At 46.8% G+C, this 13,473-nt stretch overlaps 1 protein-coding gene across 1 annotated transcript in view; it reads left to right on the top strand.

Moving 5' to 3' along the window:
- The window catches only part of LOC115094333 (UPF0428 protein CXorf56 homolog), a 40,666-nt gene that overhangs the window by 15,244 nt on the left and 11,949 nt on the right, over positions 1-13,473 (top strand). The window contains exon 3 of the mRNA XM_029607280.1: positions 4,337-4,378. Within this exon, the coding sequence (XP_029463140.1) occupies positions 4,337-4,378 (42 nt within the window). The remainder of the gene's footprint in view (positions 1-4,336; positions 4,379-13,473) is intronic.

Genomic DNA, 13,473 nt, shown 5'->3' with positions numbered 1-13,473 from the left:
CTCTCTGGTCTAACTACCCTGTCTCCATTCTGCTAATAAAGCTATGAATATATCACTGTGAAACTGGAAAATCTGAGTTAATCTGGCTGCTGTTCGGTTCCCAGTTTTTTAGTTGTGATCACGTTCCCAACCTTGCAGTTACCGCTTCATGATGAGGCATGTTGAAAGCATGGCCTTGCTGTCCCTGCTCGTAGCCTCACACGACTATGTGTGTTGGCTGTGTGCTTGGTGATGTAAGGAAAAGACAGCATTACTTTCCCAGTCATTGTTGGGGTATGGATGTGATCTAGCTATGACCTTGGGTTGCCTACAGCAGGAGCATACATAGAGGCCAAGTGTCTGCCACAAAGTGATTTCTCATGGAAGTATGGTGTGCTTTAAGACAGCAGAACTAGCTAAAAGTAAGACTTCAGCTGGCAGGTTAGTTCAAACAGTCACTAAGTCTCTTCTAATTTGTAAATAATTGTGATGAGATCAGTGTGTGCAAGTACCTGAAAGCATCCATCTGCTTAACCATTCCCACCACTCTGAATGTAAGAATATCAGGGTGGTGGTGTTCTGCTTCTCATCAGAACCCAGTCAGGAATCACAGTGACATGGTAAATAACATCGGCTAAATATCAAATTGGCCCTGCCGGTCTGCCCAGTTGAGATTCATCCAGTTTGGATAGATGAGCATATGCATTCCCATTTTCAATAAATTCTCATATTCAATTCATTCCCACCCCCATCTTGGTTTTTACTTGAACTTTCAACCCTTTACCCACTACTGCCCTCAATATCTGTCCCAATCTGTTGTGCTGGTATCCATCACCATTTTTGGTGGGCTATTTCAGCCCTTATCATCTTCAGCTGTGATTCTTATGTAGTCAATCACATTGATCCATGCAAAGCACGAATACAGCTTTGACAGCTGAGGAGCGGGCCTTCATCATGCCCCCATGAAGGTCACATGGATTCACTTAAAGCAGGAATAAAGCATGGAGAGCTGAAGAGTGGATCTTTATCAGAGCCCCATGCAGATATCACACTGATCCATATAAAGCATGATTTCCTAGTGTGTAGACAGATGGACTCAGGACCAGTGGGTTTATGCTCCCCTGCCAGCAGATGGAGACAGAGCAAGTTGACGTCACAGTATACATAACCCTGTAGTGACTCCAGCCTGCCAGTATTCTCCGTCTCCAGCAGATGGTGGACGTGCATCTCCCTAAGGGAATTCCATTGAGCTTTTTGAAGGAAGAAATTTGAAATTCTAATAAATTCAGGAAAAGAAATCCCCGCTCTCCTGCAGTGATACCTAAAGGTCTCTCCCCCAATTGAGAATTCCTGAGGCGATTTCCGTGGTCCCTCAGAGGTGTGCCTTGGTCTGGTAGCTTGGATTCCCGGTGTGGACTTAGCTGCTAGTTCAGCTGAAAGGCAGCGTGCAGGAGGCTGAGTGCAGCGGCGACGGCAGATGCCCTCTCCCGCAGCCAAAGACCATCTCTGTACTCAGCTGGTAAGCGCTGAGCTCAGGTAAGGTTTAAAAAAAAAAAAAAAAAAAAAGCAAGTTTTACCTGAATCAGAGAGAGAGGGATTTCAAGACTTCCTCCAGTCTCTGTTCTCTGTGCGCCATGCCGACATTCGTTCCCGCTCCCGTTGGGATTGGGAAACTGGGCAGCTTGGCGGGTTGAACAGCCCCTGGTGTGCTAGGCCCCGGACTTACATTTTCGCTCGCTCTTGTGTGTGTTCTGCTGCCCTCTATAGGCAGTCAGTGTGTGCAGTGTGTTGGCTTTGCGCACGCATTGTATGCTCTGTTTTTGGGCGTGCCTTTTATGCGCACAAACTTCTTTATGCGCTTAACTTGGCGCACGGGTTGTGCCTGCGCCTTGCCGCACTTTCTTCTAGTTGCATATTTTTTGGCCACATTTTCATTTTTGAGCGCAAGCTATTATGACGCCCGTTTACCGCAGCGATTGCACCGGTAAGCAAGAAGCGTAAGTGTCTTCCCATGTGTGTTGCCTATCATGTTAGGGCTTCTCAGCCTGGCCTGTCTTCTAACCTGTGTCAGTGCTGCTCAGATTCTCAGGGAAAGTCGTCTTCCTCGGATTTTGCTAAGCCACTTTTTCCCATTCTGATTATGTGTGGGTTACGGCCTTGACTGGGGGATGCCAGATCTTGGTTCTCCCTTGACTGGCTCCTCCACTGGTGAGGGCAGTTCTGTGGGACCAGCTGCAGTTCCTTCTGGGCTTGGTCTGGACCTGGCTGCTTTTTCTTGGGTGGAATGTTTTCAAGGCTTACAAGCCTTTCTTCAGGCGCAGTCCTTAAAGCGTGGTCATTCCTCTGCAATGATTGCCACTTTACTTTGCGCTCGCAAGTTCTCCACCTCCTTGGCTTGTGTGCAAGTTTGGAGACTGTTTGAGGCCTGGTGTGAGGAGCAGGGTGTTCTTCCTCGTTCAGTTGATCCCTCTCATTCTGGAGTTTTAGCAGGATGGATTGAATAAAGGCTTGGCCCTTAATTCCTAGAAGGTGCAGGTTGCGGCTCTTGCCTGTTTCAGAGGCCTGGTGAATGGTGTTTCCTTGTCATCTCACCCTGATGTGGTCCATTTTTTGAAGGGAGTGAAGCACCTCAGGCCTTCCTTGAAGTTACTGCTTCCATTGTGGAGTCTTAATTTGCTGCTGGACATTTTGGCGGGCCCTACGTTCTGACCCCTGCGTAGCCTTTCCTTATGGTTATAGACTTTGAAGACAGTGTTCCTGCTGGCTATATGTTCTGCGCATTGGATTTCTGAGCTGCAGGCCTTATCTTGCTGGGAGCCATTCTTCGGGTGACTCCAGGTGCATTACAGCTGCATACTGTTTTATCCTTCTTGCCCAGGGGTAGTCTTGGACTTTCATTTGAATCAGTCCATCTCCTTGCCATCCCTGGATAAGGTCAGGGATGCAGAGGGAGTTTCGCCTTTTGCGCTCCTTGGATGTTAAGCGTCTTGTCATGGTATCTGCAGGTCGCTGAGTCTTTTTGAAAGACGGATCACCTGTTTGTTCTCCATGCGGGAGTAAGCAAGGCACTCCGGCCTCGCAGGCTACCATAGCTCGTTGGATTAAGGAGGTGGTCACGGCCACGTATGTGGATGCTGGAAAGTCATTGCCTACTCAGGTTAGGGCTCATTCCACTAGGGCTCAGGCAGTGTCATGGGCGGAGGTCAGTCTGTGATCTCCTGTTGACATCTGCCGAGCTGCAACGTGGTCCTCCTTACACACACTTTCCAGGTTTTATTGTCTGAACGTGCAGGCCCAGGAGGATGCAGCCTTTTCACATGCAGTATTGACTGGACCATAGGCAGCGTCCCACCCTATTGGGGAGTAGTTTTGGTACATCCCACTGGTCCTGAGTCCATCTGTCTACACGCTAGGAAATGGAGAAATTACTTACCTGATAATTTCATTTTCCTTAGTGTAAACGGATGGTCTCAGCTTCCCGTCCTTGGCTGCCCGCATGGGTGTGTCAGTAGTCCGCCTGTGGGGCCCTGGGTCCCAAGGGATTACTGGAAATGTTCATCCAGTCCCTAGCTTGGGGTACCTAGAATCTTATTTGAGTTCAGTGTTTATGGTTGGTTGAGTACAGTTCTGGTTACCTGTTTTAATCATGTTTTTAATCAAGTTTTTTGCTAGTCTGTCCACAGTTGCTTTTGGCAGGCTGGGGTCAATGCAGGGTTATATAATACTGTGACATCAGCTTGCTCCATCTCCATCTGCTGGCAAGGGAGCATAAACCTACTGGTCCTGAGTCTATCTGTCTATACTAAGGAAATCAAAACGATTGTAATTTCTCCAGTAGAGCTTAGATAGCTGAAGAGTAGGCCTTCATCATGGCCCCACACACAGGTCATATGGATTCACGTAAAGCATGAAATCAGCACAGACAGCAGAAAAGTGGATTCAGGGAAAGAGACTTCAAAATTTAGTTGCTAGACCTTAAGATACACACCTTTTATTTTAAAAATGTTACAATATAGGAAAAAATAGGCAAAAGAAAAGATGTAATGAGGCTAAATGAAGCAAGAAAGTGAGCAATGAATTAGAATCCTCTCTCCAGCTCTGCTCTTGCCACTTTACAGGACCGTGGCAGGGCCGTAGCAGATGTTCTCACAGGATGTTTGAAAGCGAGCTCTCCTTGCCATCCTAGGATATCATTTTTTCACAGGGTACCTTGACCTCCCCCCCCCCCCCCCCCCCCCCCCCCCCCCTCTCCCTCCATGCACATAGAATGGATTGAGTAATATAGTGATCTGAGAGTGATTACTGCTGTTTGCTTTTTTTTTTTTTTTTAATTTCCTCAGTCTCTCTTCTTTTCCAGACCTGAAGGCATTGAGCGACAGTACAGGAAGAAGTGTGGCAAGTAAGTGTCTGGAGTCGGGAGGGAGGAAAAGGGATTTCCAACCAGAGGATCACTGCTGTGTCTCTGTCAACACTGTTACTGCACAAGGACTTCTTGATCAGGGTGGTGGGTTGGCAGTTATTTTTCAAAAACATAACTGAGGGAACTTGCTTTAAAATCTTATTCCCATATTGATGCACATCTAGTTTAGAGACACAGTCCTACTAAATTATCCTTTTTACTGATTCTTCATTTGTCCCACTCTCCGAGGCTAGGGAGCTCATGCCAGAAATTTCTAAGTTGCACCAAAACTTGACTGTTTTAAGAGAGACTAATGCCTATGCAGACTGTTCTGATGGTCCTCCTGATAAGAATTGCTTTTCTTTATCATTTGTTATCCCTCTGGCAGTGTGTCAGTCTCCCTACTCACAAGGTTGCTTGTGCATTGACTTTAGTTTTTCTTCTAAGAATATTCTACTGCTTGATAATTCTATTTCCTCGCTAGCATTTCCTTGGACAGACCATGCTTTAATCTTTTTTCATCTCAGTTGGAATCTACCAGGCCTACCACCAACATATAGTTTCTGTTCAATTTACAGACCTTAAAAATATGCATTTAGATTTGCTTGCCGCAGAATTAGATACCTTTCCTGATGACTTTGATGCTCTTCTTCTTTCAGTCAAACAGAAATTTGGAACAGTGTTCTCAAGAAAGCAATCGATGTGGCAATTCCACTCCCTCAGCGGAAGATTTATCATTGTTCTTTCCAGCTATGGTTTCACTCAGGCCTTCAGTTCTTAAGACAAAACTGCCATTTTGATCAAATATGGCATAAGAACAAATTCTCAGTAAACAAAAACGAACTGGGTGTAAGCCAGTAAACACTACCAATCTGAGATCTTTCTGCCAAAGAGAAATTTGTTTCCAGTAAGATCAGGTTTGCTGGAAATCATTTAAAACAGTGGCCCAACTATCAAATCAACTTCTTTTTATTTTATCTTTATTTAAAATGTACGAATTGCTTACGCATAAGCGCCAAGTGATATACAAATGAAACAATTGTGACATCCATAAATGTAGCATCAAAACTTCTAAAACATAAAAATGACACACATTCTGCAGTTCTTGCTATATCGAACGGCTACCACGTTCGTCTCTTTTTTTTTCTCTAATATAGTTGTTTCCATTTGCAAATCTTTTCCAATATTGCATCCTTCTAACGAGCCCTCCCTAACCTCATCTGTAGCTTCCTGCAGGCCTGCACAATAGTCTTTTTTTTAATTTAACATCTGCTGGGGTCGGTCTTCTTTGGAAGTCTCTTCATCTTACAACTTCAGAGTTAGACCCCCATGTCTTCAAAATTATTGAAAAATCCTGTTCTCTGTTTATCACAACCAATTTCTCACATTACAAATACTTCTGTATCCACAGGATCTTTTCCACAAAGATTGCTGGAGTGACACCCCTATCTGAAAAAAAACCTCTTTTAGACCCCAATATCTTGGCCAACTATAGACCCATTTCTAACTTGGCTATAAACTCTAAGACCACTGAAAAAGTGGTTTGTGATCAGTTAAATTACTTCTTCCTCTTCATCTTGCCAGACCAGTAACCTGTGGGATTCTTCCTCCCGCCAGCAGGTGGGGACAGAGTGCGAAAGCTTCCTCTCTGATGTCACTACTTTTAATAGTAGTGACAGCAGAGGGGAAGTCCGTAGTCTCTGTCTCCAGCAAATGGGGCGGAGCACAGACATCGCTGGTCCAGCAGTGTAAGAAGGGCCCTAGGTCAACAGCCTTCCCTAAGGTTGCTTTCCCTAGGAGCCTGGGCTGGGGTGGGGACCCAGTAGGACGACAGCTTCTGTAGGTCTGATCTTCCCTCCCCAGGGCAACCAGTTGTTTTGGTCTCCTGGTTTCCCGATGAAATCACCTGACTGTGAGTTAAAAAAAAACAGAGAAACAGCCCGGCTCGAACCATTGCTGCCTGCCCCAGGTATGGACAAGGGGAAGAAGTGTGCCAGGTGCGTCACTGGTTCTTTCTGCCGCAATTGTGATGGCGAAAAGCAAGCCCCAGTGGAGAAAGGGGGCAAGGCTAGGCCACTTGAACAGTGCACACCAGGAAGCGCGTCCTTTCCTCCGCCTCCGGAACAAGTTTCAGGGTGGGCAAAGCATTCGCAGCTTCAGAGGGTGGGGCAGCCCCAGGCAAGCAGCAACGGTGTCTAGAGCCCCCGGGAGAGGAGGAGTCTGAGTTTTCCTCTGACTTCATCTTGACTATGTACCAAGCCTATCTCCAGATAAAAGATGAGCAGAATAGGTTTTCTTTTTCAGGGGGAAAGCCCAAGCCACTTTCAGGCTGGGAAGATTGGAGTCCTGAGAGGGGGATTTGAGGAGGAGGAGGGCTCTTCCCAGGAAAATACTTTAGGTGAGGAAGAACCGGAGGCTAGAGACTCAGTGGTGCATTTATTTAGGGCAGATGAGCTGGGGGCTCTAATTACAAAAGTCTCGCAGGTCCTAAGTCTGAAAGAGGAAATACCCAAAGCTAGAATGAAGGGAAACCCCATCCTGACAGGGATTAAGAAAACTTGCAAAGCCTTTCCCATCCAGTCAGCAATCCAGGATATGCTGACAGCAGAGTGGGAAATCCCAGAGTCTAGGCTTAGAAATCGTAGAGCTATGCAGAGGTTGTATCTAATAGAACAGCAGGATAAGGAGAGGCTTCTAGATCTACCTAGAGTAGATGCAGCGATCTCAGCAGTAGCAAAGAAAACCACTATACCAGTAGAAATGGAGCAGCCCTGAAAGACCCTTGGGACAGGAAAGTGGAAACATTACATAACCTGTGGAGGTTATGAAGCCAGGGCCCTTCAAACTGGTCTCAAGAGATCCAGGGTCCCAAAGATGCAGGACCCTCAGAGGATAGGGCAGGGCCGGCCCTAGTGGAATTGGCGGCAGCCTTTGTAGTAGGCACTATGTATGACCTTATTGTTTCAGTGAAGTTAGCAGCAACTGAGGTCATAGCTAGGTGCCTTTTATGGCTACAGAATTGGGCGGTAGATTCAGCATCCAAGGCCAGGTTAGAAAAGCTACCCTTTAAGGGGAGGCTTCAGTTTGCAGAAGACCTAGAGAGAATGGTCAAAAACTGGGGAGGCTCGAGGCAGTGTGAGGAAGCCCAAGGAGAGTTGGTCTCCCTGAACTTTGCTAAGCCCGGCTCCTCCTATTCGGAGGATGGGTTAACCACAGCCTTAATTGGACGTACCCCGGATCTGAGTACTCCCTTGTCTGGGTCATCCATAGGAGAGGGAAATTCAGCAGCATCTACTCCAGTACTTCCTGGGCTAGGCATGAACCCAGCTGCCTTCTCTTGGGTGGAATTTTTCCAGGGTCTATAAGCATTCATACAGGTGCAGTCTACTACCTCGCTTGTCCCTGTCCAGACGGAACCTCAACCGGTAAGCCTTCCCTCTCCCAGTCCTATCGGCAGACCTCGATGCATGCCTTGCCTTACCAAGGGAATCCATTGTTGGGACACAAATGGCTCAGACAGAGAGGACAATCCAGATCCCTTGGAAGAAGGGGAAATTCCCCCTGGGTTGGAACCATATCGAACTATGTTGCGGTTCTTTCATAGAGACGAATTGCTGGCCCTGGTTTCCCAGACCCTGAAGATGCTGGGTGTCCCTGGGACCCATTCTATGATGGACCCAAAGAAGAATCCCATTTTGATCTCCCTACGGAAAGCCTCTTGCTACTTTCCAGTTTGACCTGGAATGGGATGCCCCGGAAGCAAGTTTCAAAGGGGGATGAGCATTAGAAGCTCTGTACCCACTGGATCCAGCAGTGAGAGAGGTTTGTGTTTCCCTAAAGAGGATGCGCTGGTCTGTGCCGTCTCTAAGCGAACAACTTTCCCAGTGGAGGGAGGAGCGGCCTTAAAGGATGCACACGATAGACTGATGGAGTCCACCCTTAAACAAGCCTTTGATGCAGTAGCATTGACCTTATTTATTTATTTTTAATTTTTATATACCGGAATTCCTGTATACAATACAAATCAATCCGGTTTACAATAAACAATAAGATACCCTGGTTGGGGCGGTCCGACCTGGGCTTATTACAAGGAACATTGAACAGTAACCATAATATTTAACCTGGGCTTATTACAAGGAACATTGAAAAGTAACCATAATATTTAACTTTTAACATTTGACATAATTTGTGTTTTGAAACAAATTTGTGTTTTAAAACAGTACGTGTGTTCAACTTTTTTAAAACAGTACGTGTGTTCAACTTTTTTTTTTTTTTTTACAATGCACATTTGTGGCAACAACCGAGCCACCATACAGTATACAAGTAAACAGTTATATAGTATATGATTAATGCCTGTTAAGTTCAAATTGTGAGTAAGAAAGTAAAAAAATTAAGTGACTATGTTGTTAGTGATATGCTGCTTTGAATGGATCTGAAAGTCCGGGGGAGGTGCTTAGTTACACTCTGGTGATTGGAAAGCTTGCCTGAAGAGCCAGGTTTTTAACTTTTTTTTGAACTCTGGTAGACTGGATTCGAGGCGTAGGTCTGGAGGGAGAGCATTCCATTGGTGTGGTCCCGCAGATGAGAGTGCTCTTTTACTTAGTGTTGATTTAACTGGAGCTGCGACTAAGGTGCCTTTGTAGGCGCTTCTGATGGGTCTGGAGATTGCTTCATGTTGTGCCCTGGTAGCCTGTTCGTGCCTACTCCTGTCTCAAAAGGTGGATGACTCGGGGTCGGGGGTGAATTCCAGAGCGGTTATGGAACCCGCCACCATCTTTTTAGCAGATGCGGCTCGGATCTAGTCCATACTTAAGACCAGAGGAGTGGCCTCTGGTGGCGAAATTGGCTGTAGAATTGGTCAGCAGATGCAACCTCAAAGGCCTGTCTTACAAAGATGCCCTTTAAAGAATTACTCCTTTTCGTAAGCGAATTGGAAAAGCTGGCCAGTAAATTTATTTATTTATTTATTTATTTCACATTTTTCTATACCGAGCTTCATGGTTGAATACCATATCAGATCGGTTTACATCGAACGAGGGATAGAAACTTGTAACAAAAAACGGAACAATAAGTTATAATCAGAAAGAGAGCAAGAAAGTTACATTGAACAAGGACTATAAACTTGGAGGCTTTACAGCTTGGAAGTAAATAGAGTAAAAAAGGCCCGAGTAGGGCCATAACTTAAAATCAAAAGTCATAAGATAGTTTAATTGCGGAGGTATTGGATAAGAGGTATCTCACAAAGAAGGCATGGTTCCATGGCTCGTGAGTAGGATGGTAGATTATTGTGTGTCTGAAGGATCCAAGAAGGCTAGTCGGAACAGCCAAGTCTTAAGTTTTTTTTTAAAAGTTAGTAGGCATGATTCCAACCTGAGTTCTCCAGTTCCCCAGCTCCGGAAGGTAAGAGGAAGCAGTTACAGCGCCCCTCGTCTATGAGGGGACGATCCAGGGGCTCACAACGTTTTTGCCCTTATAGAAACTCGACATTTCGGAGGTCTCGGCCCTTTGGGAGGTCTCAGTTCTTTCGTAGTCAATAGCCCAAGAGAGGGGCAGGTTTGGATTCAGGTTCGTCCCGACCACCAATTAAGTTTTGTCGACTCACCCTCGGAACAAGGAGATGGGTGGTCGACTGTCCCTCTTTTACCAGTGGTGGGTTGAGATCACTTCGGACAAATAAGTACTGGAGGTCATACGAGAAAGATATGCACTGGAATTTCACAACACTCAGAGACACTTTCATGGTATCTCCTTGCCACTCTCAGCAAAAGAAGCAGGCAGTGGAGGTTACTCTTTTAAGGCTCCTCAGGATGTAATCCCAGTACCTGTGCCCCCAGGAAAATACGGAACTTTATTCCATCTATTTCATCGTACCCAAGAAGGAAGGTTCCTTTCACCCATCCTGGACCTCAAGAGCGTCAACTGACTTCTATGAATGAATCATTTCTGCATGGAAACCTTACACTCCATGATAATGACCATACAATCGGAAAAGTTCTTAACCTCCCTGGACCTTTCCGAGGCCTACCTACATATTCTAATCCATCAGGAACACCAGCGTTTCCTAATCTTTGCAGTACTGGGCTGCCATTATCCGTTCCGGGCGCTTTCCCTTGGCCTAGCCACTGCTCTCAGAACATTTTCCAAGATTATGGTGGTTGTAACAGCAGCATTGAGGAAAGAGGGAATCCTAGCGCACTCGTACTTGGATAACTGGCTGATTCGGGCCAGGTCTGTCGAAGAGAGCATCCGGGTGACCAACAGGGTGACCTTCTTGCTTCAGGAACTTAGTTGGGTAGTAAACCTGCAGTTGCAGTGTTGAAGACACATTTAAGACTAATTGGAGAAAATTCTTTTTCACTCAATGCACTATTAAGCTCTGGAATTTGTTGCCAGAGGATGTGGTTAGTGCAGTTAGTGTAGCTGGGTTCAAAAAAGGTTTGGATAAGTTCTTGGAGGAGAAGTCCATTAACTGCTATTAATCAAGTTTACTTAGGGAATAGCCACTGCTATTAATTGCATCAGTAGCATGGGATCTTCTTAGTGTTTGGGTAATTGCTAGGTTCTTGTAGCCTGGTTTGGCCTCTGTTGGAAACAGGATGCTGGACTTGATGGACTCTTGGTCTGACCTAGCATGGCAATTTCTTATGTTCTTAAGAGCAGTCTCAAGCCTTCCCAGTCCTTGGAATATCTGGGAGTCCAGTTTGATACCAAGCAGGGCAAGGACTTCCTTCTGACCACGTGGAAAAGAAAGTTGATGTCCCAGGTACGCCAGCTGATGAGCTCCACACCATCTGGCGTATAGTGCTATCTCCAAGTTCTCGGTTTGATGATGGCAGCTCTGGAAATAGTGCCATGGGCGAGAGCATACATGCGACCGCTTCAACACTCACTGCTATCACTTTGGACTCCGCAGTCTCAAGACTATTCGATCCATCTCCACTTACTGATGAGTCTGCTCTCGCCTCCAGTGGTGGTTACAGGAAGGTCATCTGATCAGGGGTGTCCCTCTGTCATCCCCAAACTGGCTGGTCCTCACAACAGATGCGAATCTCTGGTGCTGGGGAGCTCACTGTCGGGAGCTGTCGGTCCAGGGACATTGGATGGAAGAAGAGGCCCTCTGGAACATCAACTGCCTGGAAGCCCGGGCATTCAGATTGGCGTGTCTACAATTCAGCCTTAGACTCCAGGGTCAAATGGTCAACATTATGTCGGACAACGCAACAACAGTAGCCGACATCAATCGCCAGGGAGGAACCAAGAGCCAGCAAGAGTCACAGGAGATAGATCTCCTTCTGGAATGGGCGGAAATACATCTACAGATGATCTCAGCCTTCCACATCACAGGAAAAGACAATGTCAGAGCAGACTTTCTAAGGAGGGAGAGTCTTGATCCAGGAGAGTAGGTATTGTCGGCCAAAGCCTTTCAACTGATAGTAGATCGCTGGGGCCTCCCGTCCATTGACCTGCTGGCTGCATCTCACAATGCGAAGGTCCCCCTATTCTTCAGTCGCGGAAGAGATCCCTGGTCCCTGGGGGTCACCGCTCTGGTTCAGTCCTGGCCAGAAGAAGAGTTGCTTTATGCCTTCCCTCCATGGCCCCTGCTGGGGCAGGGTCATTTGCAGAATCTAGCACCACAGCAGATTAGTCCTGCTAGTAGCTCCAGATTGGCCCAGGCATTCGTGGTATATGGACGTGCGGAGACTCCTGGTGTAGAACGCCTCGTGCCACCTGCTGCAACAGGGACCGGCCCTTCATGAGGACCCAACTCTGTTCTGTCTTATGGTCTGGTCCTTGAGAGGGGTCACCTGATGAAGCGAGGATATTCAGTGGTGGTAATTGTCACCTTGCTCTGCACTTGGAAGTTCTCCATGTCCCTAGCGTATGTGCAGGTCTGGAGAGTATTTATTTGAGGCCTCATGCGAGGAACTGGTGTCCCCCCTCGGGTGGGCACAATCCCACTTATTCTGGAATTTTTGCAGGACGGCTTAAATAAATGTTTGGCCCTTAACTCCTTGAAGGTGCAGGTAGCGGCTTTCTCCTGTTTCAGGGGTGAGGTGAAAGGGGCCTCCCTGTCAGTTCATGCTGACGTGGCCCATTTTCTGAAGGGAGTGAAGTATCTTCGACCTCTCTTACGGTTGCCGGTTCCCTTGTAGAATCTTAATTTAGTACTGGATTTTTTGGCAGATCCTTCCTTTCGACCGCTGCACAGTCTTTCCTTGCAGTTATTGACTTTGAAAACAGTATTCCTAGTGGCTGTATGCTCGGCACGTCACATCTCTGAACTGCAGGCATTGTCATGCCAGGAACCATTCCTCTGGATGACTCCAGGGGCGGTACAGCTACGTACTGTTATATCTTTCTTGCCCAAGGTAGTATCAGAGTTTCATTGAGTCAGTCCATTTCATTGCCATCCCTAGATAAACTCAAGGATGCAGAGGAATATAGTCTCCTCCGTCATTTGGATGTCAAGAGACTTTTGGTGAGGTATCTGGAAGTCTCAGAACCGGTCCGAAAGACAGGACCACCTGTTTGTCTTTCACGGTAGAAGGAAGTAGGGCAAACCAGCTTCGCTGGCTACCATAGCTCGCTGGAGTAAGGAGATGGTCATGGGAGCCTGTGTGGAGGCAGGAAAGCCATTACCTTCTCAGGTTAAAGCTCATTCCTCCAGGGCTCAGGCAGTCTCATGGGCGGAAGTTAGACCGTTGTCTCCCATCGAAATCTGCCGAGCCGCGAAGTGGTCCTCCTTGCACACCTCCAGGTTTTATCGCCTGGACATACAGGTCCAAGAGGACACAGCCTTTGCAAGGGCAATGTTAACTGGACTGCAGGCAGCCTCATGCCCTGATCAGGAGTAGCCTTTGTACATTCCGTTGGTCCTGAGTCCGTCTAGTTACATGCTAGGAAATGGACAAATTACTTACCTGATAATTTTGTTTTCCGTAATGTACACAGATGGACTCAGCATGCCACCCTCGGCTGCCTGAGAACTGTGCCAAGGTTTTGCCAATGAGTGGGTCTCGAATCCCAGAAATTACAGGTAAGTATTCAACCAGTTCCTAGCTCAGGGCATCTATATTCTTACTGGAGTTCAGTGT

Source organism: Rhinatrema bivittatum, chromosome 6 (genome assembly GCF_901001135.1).
Source record: "Rhinatrema bivittatum chromosome 6, aRhiBiv1.1, whole genome shotgun sequence".
Classification (NCBI taxonomy): domain Eukaryota; kingdom Metazoa; phylum Chordata; class Amphibia; order Gymnophiona; family Rhinatrematidae; genus Rhinatrema; species Rhinatrema bivittatum.
The sequence above is the reverse complement of the archived record's forward strand: the minus strand, read 5'-3'. Positions and strand labels throughout refer to the sequence as shown.